The 10,851-nt window shown below is 61.5% G+C and overlaps 1 protein-coding gene across 2 annotated transcripts in view; it reads left to right on the top strand.

Annotated features, from left to right (window-relative positions):
- Positions 1 to 3,948: 3,948 nt before the first annotated feature.
- LMF1 (lipase maturation factor 1) overlaps positions 3,949 to 10,851 on the top strand; it is a 49,725-nt gene continuing 42,822 nt past the window's right edge. The window contains exons 1-2 of one of the 2 annotated variants that reach the window (XM_032269445.1): positions 3,949 to 7,624; positions 8,504 to 8,652. In XM_032269445.1, the coding sequence (XP_032125336.1) occupies positions 8,641 to 8,652 (12 nt within the window). In that variant the 5' untranslated portion in view covers positions 3,949 to 7,624; positions 8,504 to 8,640. The remainder of the gene's footprint in view (positions 7,625 to 8,503; positions 8,653 to 10,851) is intronic. The other variant, XM_032269446.1, reaches the window with a different exon arrangement.

Below are 10,851 nucleotides of genomic sequence, written 5' to 3'. Positions count from 1 at the left end.
GGGAGAGCGTCGTGGGTGCTGGCTTCGTCACCCTCTCCCCACGTTCCTTCTGTGGGTCCCCATAAGGCTCCTCCCAGGGCGCCCCTGCCACTTGATGTCGCTGAAACCCAGTCCTCTGCACACAGCGGTGTTTCTAGGAAAACATTTCCGGGCTCTTTCCCCATGACCTTCAGGACATGGGCCTGAGGACGTCAGTGCCTCCTTTAGCTGCTGCTGCCTGAGGCCCCTGGAGAGTGAGCTGAGTGAGACTTACTGGGACACCGTCCCTGCCTCAGGGGCACGCGTTGTCCAGAGCAGGTCTGTGGACGGGCTGCCCCCAGCGGTGTCCGGGCCCCCTGTCTGCCAGCCGTATGTCCTGGTGCTGCTGTCACTGCCTTCCTCACTGGAGACTCCCTGAGGGGCTCAGCGGTGATGGAGGTGGGGTGGGAGCTCTGTGTGTCTACCACCGTTCCTGGCAGAGACGAGGCAGAGGCCACAGGCCTGCCCTGACCCTGCCACGGGCATGTGCCTGGACAGTGGGTAATTCCCGCCCACTTCCCAGGCATGCCGACCCCCACATTTCTTCCTGAGTAGTGTGTGAGCTCACACAACCCCTGGACACACTACCCTCCATGTGGGTCAGGGTGTGACCCCTGAGTGTCAGAGGAGGGTCTGGAAAAGCCGCAGCTGAAAACAGACCGTCCCCCGGGGCTATGTGGTGAGGAGAACACCTGCTTCTGCAGCCTGGGGGCCCACGCTGACTGCCCACACAGGTGTCACAGCAGGGACAGGGATGCTGCCAGGCTGTGAGCCTGGGTGCCCTGTTGGGAAGGGCAGGAAGGTGTCATGAGCTTACCTCACGGCTGCTCTGCAGTGAAACCCACACCCCACAGGTGTCTGGGACCAGGCACCCACCCCAGGACTCATTTAGAGTCAGGTGCACCCCAGGGAAGCTGGCCCCACATGAGAGTCGTGTTGCATCCTGGGAATGCCAGCCCCACCCCAGGACTGGCTGAGAGGTGGGGTACATCCTGGGGATACTAGCTCCACAGAGTCAGGGTACACCCCTGGGGATGCTGGCCCCACCCCATAACTGGCTGAGAGTCGGGGTACACCACTGAGCATGCCGGCCCCACCCCAGGACTGGCTGAGAGGGTGCACCCCTGGGTACGCTGACCCCACCCCAGGACTGACTGAGATTCAGGGTGCACCCTCAGGGACATTGGCCCCACATGGTCACTTAAATTCACATCCAGCTGAACCAACATTAAATACGGTATAAAATGTGTGTCTGGCCATGTAGGCTGCCTTTGAGTGCTTCAAGGCCTGAGTGGCTGGGGCCCTGGAGCCACAGCCCTGACCCAGGACAGCTCCGTGGGCCCTACGTCCCCGAAGTCCGCAATGGCCGGTGCTTCTCTCGGGTCTCACAGTCGCTTGGAGGCTCAGCAGACTTTGGCTGGTTTTCACTCCCAGGACACAAAAGACAAAGAAATGGTAATGCGCGGCGCCCTCCAGCCTAACATAGGTGAAATACTTGGAATACATTAATCCCAAACACTCTGCCGCTAAGTCTAATTTCCGTGGACGGGAAGCATTTTCATATTTATCCAAAGCCAATAAAGATAGCTCAGGTCATTACCGCAGATTTGTTTCCCGAGGGCCGGGGACACCTGCACAGAGCGGAGCCACAGGGACACCTGGGGCTAGGAAGTCGGGTTGTCACGGCAACCGAGTGTTCACAAGCCTGGCGGGGCTCGGGGGCCACAGAGGCCACTTCCTGTTTCTCAGCAGCGCCCAGGGACGTCCTTCAAGTCTGTAACAGGCTGCTAGATTCCTCGTAATCGAGAGCGTGCAGTTTATCCTAATTTTATTTAAAGCTCGAAAGCCCTTCACCTGCACTTTCAGAGACGTTTGCTGGATAGGAAATGCACTGCCGTTTGCCACCCGATGGCCACCCTGCGCCACATCCCGACACCATGTCCCCAGCTCTGCACCTGTATGTCTTCCAGGCAGCAGAACGGCGGCCCTCCCGTGAAGCGTCCTCACGATGTGAGGCATGGCCAGTGGGTAGACTCGGCTGTGGCGGCTCAGGCCGGTTCTGGAGGTTCCTGTGCGGAGCTTGGCTCCAGGGGGCCGCAGACCGCTCCAGACACAGCCTGGCCGATCCCAGAGGAGGGAACGAGCCCGTGAGGAGGAGGCTGAGGGTGCCGGGTGAGCGCAGCAGCGCTCCTGTCCCCCGAGACACCTCTGGGGTGGGGCTGTCAGGACCTCCCAGCACCCCTGCAGACAGCCGCACCACCGGGATGGGCATGGCTGTTAGGGGAGGGCAGCCCTGGCGGCTCATCTCCGGTGAGCCAGAGGGGTCAGCGGGCTTGGCCGAGCGCCGAGAATGGTGCCTGCCCCCCGTGCATTCGTGTGGTGTTTCCTCACGTGGACTTGGGCAGCATGTGGTCGGTGCGGCTGCACCATGGCTGTGTGTTGCCCGTGTGCTTGGGGGAGGTGGGATAGTGTTGACCCGTCCCCCGTGGTGGCAGACGGGCTCTGGATGGGGGTCTGGCCAGCTGAGCTGGAACCAGCATGAGCGCGGGCTTTGGGCCTGGCTCCCCACAGGATCACTTCTGCGTGCTGGGGTGCAGACGGGCTCACAGGCATGACTTCAGCTCTGCCTTCCGGATGCTGTTTCCAGCATGGCAGCCCCCAATGGCGTCTCCGTCCCTGATCTGTGCAGCCCTCGTGCTCCCAGAGCTAGCTGTGCAGAGCAACAGCCATAAGAGACCCAGAGGATCTGCGAGAGGACATCCGGGACGTGGCCGGCTGCCAGGAGAGGGCAGTTCCTGACGTGCCTTCGGTTGCTGCCAGGGAGCTGACGAGGCGTCCCAAGGCTGCAGGCCTCGGTGGCAGAGCCCCCACTTGCCACCTCCAAAGCGTGCCTTTTGCAATCATGATCACACAAGATGTTTTCCCCATGGCCAGAGAGGTGGAGAAGTGGGGTCTGGGGCTCTGCACGTGAGCGGGTCACAGACAAGGCTGCCTGGTGTCCCAGGGCCATGTGGGTGTACCTGCCAGTGCCTACCCTCCCCACGGGCTGGCAGCGAGAGCGTACTCCCCAGCCCCAAGGGCATCTGTAGCCCACAGCCCTTCTGTTCCATGATAGCGCAAAGTCAGATTTGATCACTATTTCATAACTTTTCAGCCTAAAATATAACGTGTAAAAATGAAGGAAACTTTTAAAAGCTCCCAGCTCTCTACGGGGCCGCCATTAGAAGCCCCTGGGGTGGCAGAGGGCGGCCTGGCGCAGAACTGAGTGACAGGCAGTCAGGAGGGAACACTCTGCTCCCTCGTCCCCGATTTTAACAGCGAACTTAATGGATTTCCTGCTTCTAACGCGGATGGTGGCTGTCATTTTTGAAGGATCCATCTGTGCTATATTTAATTACTCTCTCTAAGTACTAAAATAGTTTCCACAGAGTTAACTCGGCCTCAGCTGGCGTTCTCCTCCTACAGTGGCCATCACGGTGACTTGTGCCTCCAGAACGTCATGTTACATCACATTTCTTCCTTGGTCAGAGGTGGCTCAGCCCACAGCCCCCTGGCCCTGGCTCCAGGGACGCTAACCCGCGGCCTCCTGTGCCTGATGCCATCTGCCCCTGCCCTGCACACCTTCTGCACCCTCCAAGCCTCTGCCCTCGCTGGTGGCCGAGCAGCGCCTGGGTATCACCTGCCTCAGCCTGAGTCTCACCTGCCCCAGGCCCCGGCATCTCACCTGCCTTAGGCCCCCCACATCTCCCCTGCCCCAGGCCCCAGCATCTCCCTGCCCCGGGCCCACCCACATCTCCTCTGCCCCAGGCCCCAGCATCTCACCTGCCTTAGGCCTCCCACATCTCCCCTGCCCCGGGCCCCCCACATCTCCCCTGCCCCAGGCCCTAACGTCTCACCTGCCCCGGGCCCCCACTCTGACCCCTGGTTCTGGTGCTGTCTCACCCCCTGAGGCACTGAGGTCATCTCACCCTGCATTTCTCTCATCCACATGGCTGCTGACCTCCAGGACTTTGATCTGGAAAACCCCAGCTCAGGCTCCACCCCAGTGCTCTGCCTGGCCAACAATGCACCCTGTCCCTAGGCTGGCCTGGGACCCTCCGCCCTCTGGGGCCCCCAAGGCTGGTGTCGCATAGTGTGCTGCTGGCCGCGCAGCTCAGCCCTGTCACTCCACGTGTTTCTGCATGCCCTGGGCTTCCAGGCGCAGATCCGGCCTCTTGGTGGCGAATCTTCTGGTTCTTCAGTGGCAGAGGGTCCCTCCTCAACCTTTGATTCCCGTAAATACAGAAGTTGTGTAAACATCTACCTCTGCCTGGGTTTTATTTGGGGAACAGGTGCCTAGGAGTTTGGTGGTGGAGTGAGGGACGCTGGCAGTGGTGAGAATGAGGAGACTCTCTGCACCGCCCTGTGGCCTCTGGCCGCCCCTCTGCGCCATCGTGCGCCTGGCTCCTCTGGTGTTTGAGGCCTGTCCACATCCATGTCTCCTCACACCTGTGCACCCGGGGCCCGTCCAGCCCGAATGTCCCCTGGAGGAGCCAGGGGCTGGCTCTCCACAGCCGGCTCTTTGAAGCTGGATCTCCATTGTATTGTTCTTTGACTGTTTTACATTGTCAGTGTTAAAGCAAATAGCACAGGACCTTGTCCTCTAGGAGGCGTGTGCGGGACGGTGAGGACCCTCCAAGCCCTTGGGCCTCGGACGCCCTTCCTGGGTCAGCCAAGCAGGCAACAGCAAGTGGGTGTCCTCAGGGCCTCTGCCTCAGCCACTGCGTCACGTAAGTGATCTGCACTTGGAAATTTCATTCAGAGGAACAACCTTTCCATCTGGTCCAGGACAATGAAATTTTGTCACCAGTAGTGGAGGAAAGGAAGGGAGAGCGCTTCTGGTTTGAACTTGGAGAGGGAACGAGCACAGGTTCAGGGCTCACGGCAGTGTGCATTCTCTCATGGACACTGTGAGCCAGCGTAGGACCTCTGTCCTGCAGAGCAGGAAGGTCGCGTGTGAAGAGCCTCTGGGTTTTGGCCTGCCTGGCTTTCTCCCCATTTGGGTCGGCACTGTCTTCACAGGGGGCTGGAAGGGTTTGTACTGAAGCAGCCTGCAGTCCCCTGAAACGTGGGGAGTGTGCTCCCCTCCCAGGAGCGTTCAGGGACTGCCCGGGGGGCAGTGGTGGAGACATTTGCCTCCCTCCCAGGAGTGGTCAGGGACCGCCCAGGGCACAGTGCTGGGGAGTGTGCCCCCTCCCTCCTGGGAGTGTTCAGAGACGGCCCGGGGCGCAGTGATGGGGACGTGTGCTCCCCTCCCGGGAGTGGTCAGGAATGGTCAGGGGTTCAGTGCTGGGGAGTGTGCTCCTCTCCCTTCTGGGAATGTTCAGGGATGGCCCAGGGCGCAGCGATGGGGACATTTGCTCCCCTACCGGGAGTGGTCAGGGACGGCCTGGGGCGAGGTGGTGGGCATGTCCCTGTCCCCAGGGCCCAGCATCTCCTGGGGCCTCTGATGACAGCATGTGCAGCTGCAGCTGCCCCAGTCTCAAGGTCCGTCACCAATGGTGAGAAGCGATTCCAAAGTCTGGAGCTATGGGAAGCCTCTCTGAGACGTGCTGTGTGGCAGTTGCTGTCATCTGCACATTTCTTCTTCCAAGTGTTTCATCTTAAAGTTCCATTATAAACCAAGGCCTCAGAATCCCTGTCGGGGCGTCGGGCATCTGCAGGTCTGGCCTGGGCCCCGCCCTGCACCTTGGGCTGCCCCATGGCGAAGCCTCTCTCCTGTGTGCTCCATGCCTCCCGCAGCTGCATACCTGGCGTCCAGAGCCACCAAGCTCTAAACTCTCCCCAGCAAGGCGTTGATGAGGCTGTGTCCTCGTTTCAGCCTCTTCTGATGCCCCTGTGAACGGCACAGCACAGTCACCTGCAATGCCAGCCATGTTGCAGAACACAGGCTCCTGCCTCCAGCACCAGCCTGGGCTGTGGATCTGAGTGAATTCTGAGGGGGAGGGCAGCTGAGAGGCACCGTGCTCACCTGTGCCTGGTGCTGGGGCACCTGCGTCACTCCACACCAGCATCCGGGTGTCCAGCAGGCAGTGAGCAATTAACACAAGTGCATTGGGTGAGGCGCCAGGGCAGGAGTGGGCAGGACCCCAGGGCTGGTGCCTCTGGGTCGCAGGCACTCCGGTGCCCTCAGGTCTCAGTGCAGTGTGACTGATCACCAAGGTGGCCATGCACACCTGAAGGGGAGGACGCAGCTACGGCTTTCCTGATACCAGGGGCTCACCCTGCCGGCTTCATGCACAGCCGTTTCTCAGAGCTGCCTCCCTGGCCGCTGGGCGAGGGCACAATGCCGGGACCGGAGGCACAAGCCATGGACAGCCTGTAGGGCCTGCAGACCACAGCGGGAAGCAGTGGCTCTGACCTGGAGGCATTGGTGAGGGTGGCCGGCTGCCGCCGCCGAGGCCAAAACTGCTTTGAGGTTTTGTCTGTCAGGGCTGAGCTGGACGCGTCCTGTGGGTTCCCGGAGTGTGGTCCCAGGCCCAGGACAGGTTGCGTCCCCTCCCCGATGTGCCGCCTCTTGGGGGCATCCCTGGGAGACAGCCGGCCTCAGGTTCTGCTCCAGAAGGTGGTGCCCTGGGTGCCTCCCCAAGGGTCGCACCCTGTCCAGCGGGGGCCCAGGAGCGTCTCCGGTGATTGGGCCAGTGCTGTCTGTATCACAGGAAGGACAGTGGCGGCCGTGGAAGTCAACATTCCCCCAAGAGCTGCCCCCCAGCCCCCAAGCAGAGCGCACCAGGCTCCCCACGGGGTGGTGCTCTGTCCCTGGAAGGCCCAGCCCAGCAGGCAGTGGAAACAACGCCGGAGGCAGTGAGCGGGGCAGGGACCTTCCCAGAGCCGTCCCGCTGACTAAAGGGAAGGAAGGCCCCTGGGGAGGAGCAGGGCACAGATGCTGAAGCCAGGAAGGCAGCATGTGCAGCAGCCTTGCACCTGGCAGGGTGCGCAGGGGGCGTGGTCTGCTGCTCTCACCGGCCACGTTGCCGCCTCTTTCGGGCACCTGGGGCTGGCTTCAGGCAGCGCTGGAGTCTGCTGGGTGGGTGCTGCGGGGACGGCCCTGGCGCTGAGGCCGCCCTGGCAGTGCACTGCTGATTGACTTTCCTGGGGACGCGCGGTCCGCCACGCTGAGGCGGGGAACAATGCAGCCCTTGTGCCGCCGCGCAGCTGCTGGAATTCCACGAGACCCGAGCCAAGAAAACAGAAGCAGGTGGGCCTGGGCCACCCTTTCCTTCCCAGGGCGGCCGCAGGGCCCAGCCAGCCGGGCGGCTCTAGCTTCTGTGGGGAACAGGGGGCCCAGCGAGCCTGGGGCGTGGGCGAGGCGGAGGGGGTCGCACTGTGAGACCACCAGGCCTCAGCTCCGCGGCCTGTGCCCTCCACGAGCCCGGGCAGTGTGAGTCTGACCGTCTGTCCACTCGGAGCAGAGCAGGACCGCGCTGCCTCCGTGCACGCATATCTGTTTAATCAGCGATACACGCATGTCCGTGTGGACTGGCAGGCGTTTATTTTGTGTTTGGGTTATGCCCCAGTGCTGCTACAGTAGCTTCTTCACAGGCTTGACTTCACCGTGATTTCTCAGGTATGGACAAGTTGCTGAAGGAGCTCCCCGCGAGCCCGTCCGCACTCTCCCGCCCTCACTGTGGCACGTAGATGCTGTGGTGTTGGGAGTCGTGTGATCATTGTCACGCTGGGCAGCGGGTGGCCTCTGTCCCATCCGGCGTCCTCAGAGCCCAGCAGGGAACCTGGCCTGTGGGGTCTCTGGGCCCCTGGGATGTGACCTGCCGTGGACAGACGTGGGCTGTGGGCAGTTCCAGCAGCCACATCCACGGTGGCCTCACCTCTGAGAACAGCACTGGGACAGCGGCCCACATCTGCGTTCTCATGCTGGGTTTCAAGGGAGAAAAACCTGCCAGGCCCCCAAAAGTCCCCCACGTCTAGCAGCAGTGGGGGACTTCCTGGGCCCGTGGGGGCTGACTGGTGGTGGTGCCTGTGAGTCTCTGCCTGGCTTCCGGGCCCGCCTGGGAAGGACAGCCAGAGGGAGACCCTGCTTCACATGGAGGCCGGGCAGCGAAGGTGAAAGCTTTGTTTTCATGCAAAGCTACGGGAGGGGAAAGGCTTACCCGGAAACCTGCCGGCAGTACATGGCAGGATGTGGGCTCAGATGTCGGGTCTGGTCAGCGTCCTGCAGGGTGGCAGGTGGTGGCCCTCAGAACAGGGCCTTTCCCTTCAGGACGAAGGGTGCCAAGGTTACAGGAAGCGCCAGCCCAGGCCCCGGGCCCTGGGCTCCGAGCTCCCGCCCCTGCAGACCTGCCTGTCCTTGCACGTTGGTGCCGAGACCGACACGTGGCACCTGTGCCTCTCAGTAGCAGCGTCAGCCTATGTTAGGGCCGTTCCCATTAAACTGAGTATCTGAAGTGATGCGTGGACTCACCCTTGGTATGTGTGACTGTCGTTTTAGGATGGGAGTCCCAGCTTCTGGAGACGGGGTTCCTGGGCATCTTCCTGTGCCCGCTGTGGACGCTGTCGAGGCTGCCCCGGCACACCCCCACGTCCCGGATCGTCCTGTGGGGCTTCCGCTGGCTGATCTTCAGGATCATGCTCGGGGCGGTGAGTGGAGCTCTCCTGTTGTGTTTGGGGAATCACGGCTCTTCTAACTTGCGTGGCATTTGGGTGACGTGGGGCTGCCTTCCCTCTTCCCCTGCCGCCCACTGTCCTCCTGTGGGCCCAGCCTGGCCAGCTGCACGCTCTTCTGCCCTCCAGGGGTCTGCGTTTGAACACGGGACTCGGCTGGTTTGTCCCGGGCAGGTTCATGATCCCTGTTTCTGGGAAAGAACCACACCTTTGAGTGCGTTTTAGGAGGAGACGGGGAGGAGTGCTGTACACCTGGCCTCCCCCACCAGCCCTCCCGTGCTTTCCCACGTGTCCGAGATACTTCAGAGCTCGTTCTTAAATGACGGAGTCTTAGGCCATGGTGGGCGTGTTGACAGGCATATTCGAGGGTGGAGGAGGCATGAGACCCGCCGTCCTGACGTCCAGGGAAAGCGTGGCCTCCTCACTGGCTGCCGGCTGCGTCCTTCCTCCCGGACGCCCGGCCTGCTTGGCTTCGCCGTTTCTTAGGACGGGCAGACGGTCCGGGTTCCCTGCCAGGCCCTGGTGTGGGGGCAGCCATTGGCTGCTCATCAGCCCTGCACATGGTGAGGACACATGCCAGCCGCGTATTCAGCTTCGGTAGTGTTACCTCTGAGTTCACGAGAACAGGATCTGCACTTTACAGTCGGAGTGACGTGGTCCTTTTGACTTGTGATGCACTAACTCGGCAGCTTCGCAGCTCACCCTCTCTTCCACGTGACGTGTTTTGTTAGTGAAATTTTAGTTTTGTGCTGGAATGATGAAATCCTGTCGTACAGATGCGCTCTCTGAGCACCCATCCCCTTCAGTGTTTGGTGGAGGACCCAGGGAACACGCACAGAAGAGTCGCGCACAACACCAAGGAACTCGTCCCTCACCACCGACAGCGGGCTGCCCCACTCAGGACGGCACACACGCGCCGGGCCACAGCCGGAGCGTGCTGCGTCTCCACCACTCCTTCTCTCCCTGGCCTTGAGGCGCACCTCCTGCGCCTGTGTTCAGCTTCAGGTCGTGCCTCGAGCAGGGTGCCCGAGTGCTGGGCAGCCCCTGTCACCCTCTCCCCTGAGGCCACTTCAGACACTCAGTGTTAACATAGCACCAGCCACAGATTCAGGCAGGAACTCCTCTACGTGGTTTGGGGTATCATGTATCGTGGTTTAGTGTAGCGTGGCTCAGTCTAGCATGAAACGTGGCTCGGTGTTGCGTGTAGCCTGGTTCACTAGCGTGTCGTGTGGGTTTGCACACTGTGAGGGGCTGTGTGAGCCCACTCCTTGCTGTGTGTTCCCTGCACCATGATGTCCACGTCTGGGCAGAGCTCTTGTTCCGGCTCACTCAGCTCGGGGCTCCGTCCCCCTGCAGCTCCCCTCTTCCCCGTGCCCTCCTCTGTCCCCTTCACCCCCATCCCTCGTTTCTCACGAACACTAGCCCTGAGCCGCTGCTGCAGAAACGTCAGCCATGTGTGAGTGGACTGGCCATTTCTCCGGTAAAATGGGGCTCCCTGGTGGGACCGAGCCCCTAATTCCCTTTATTCCTTTCCCGTGAGGGCTGCGTGGTCTCTTACAGTGATCACTTGCCAGGGTGTCACTGCAGGCTCAGCAGCACTCGCAGGACACCTGCAAAGACGGGCTTCAAACCAGGGCCCTCTCACCCCTCAGGACACAGCGCCCAGAGGGTTGTCCCAGGCAGACAGCCCCCTGCTTTCCTCCCTGTCCTCTGTGGCATGCCAGCTTCAACCCGGGCGTTCCTGCCCAGCTGCACAGGGGTGATGGGCACACGTCCACTACGTCGCTACACACCTGTGCATGGCAGGCACCAGAGCGTCCCTGATGGGTCGGTTTTCTGGGGATGTAGGGGGGCCTTGGACACTTCTCTAGGACCTTGCTGTTTTTACAGTATGAACACCACAGGCTCCTCCTCCTGCTCCTCCTCCTCCTCCCCCTGTAGCCCACACTCTACTGTGTGAACACCACAGGCTCCTCCTCCTCCTCCTCCTCCCATAGCCCACTCTCTACTGTGACAAGACCACAGGCTCCTCCTCCTGCTGCTCCTCCCGTAGCCCACTCTCTACTGTGTGAAGACTGCAGGCTCCTCCTCCTCCTGCTGCTCCTCCCGTGGCTCACTCTCTACTGTGTGAACACTGCAGGCTCCTCCTCCTCCTGCTGCTCCCCCTCCTCCCGT

Source organism: Sapajus apella, unplaced genomic scaffold, assembly GCF_009761245.1.
Source record: "Sapajus apella isolate SASKATOON/1434 unplaced genomic scaffold, GSC_monkey_1.0 scaffold192, whole genome shotgun sequence".
Lineage (NCBI taxonomy): Eukaryota > Metazoa > Chordata > Mammalia > Primates > Cebidae > Sapajus > Sapajus apella.
The sequence above is the reverse complement of the archived record's forward strand: the minus strand, read 5'-3'. Positions and strand labels throughout refer to the sequence as shown.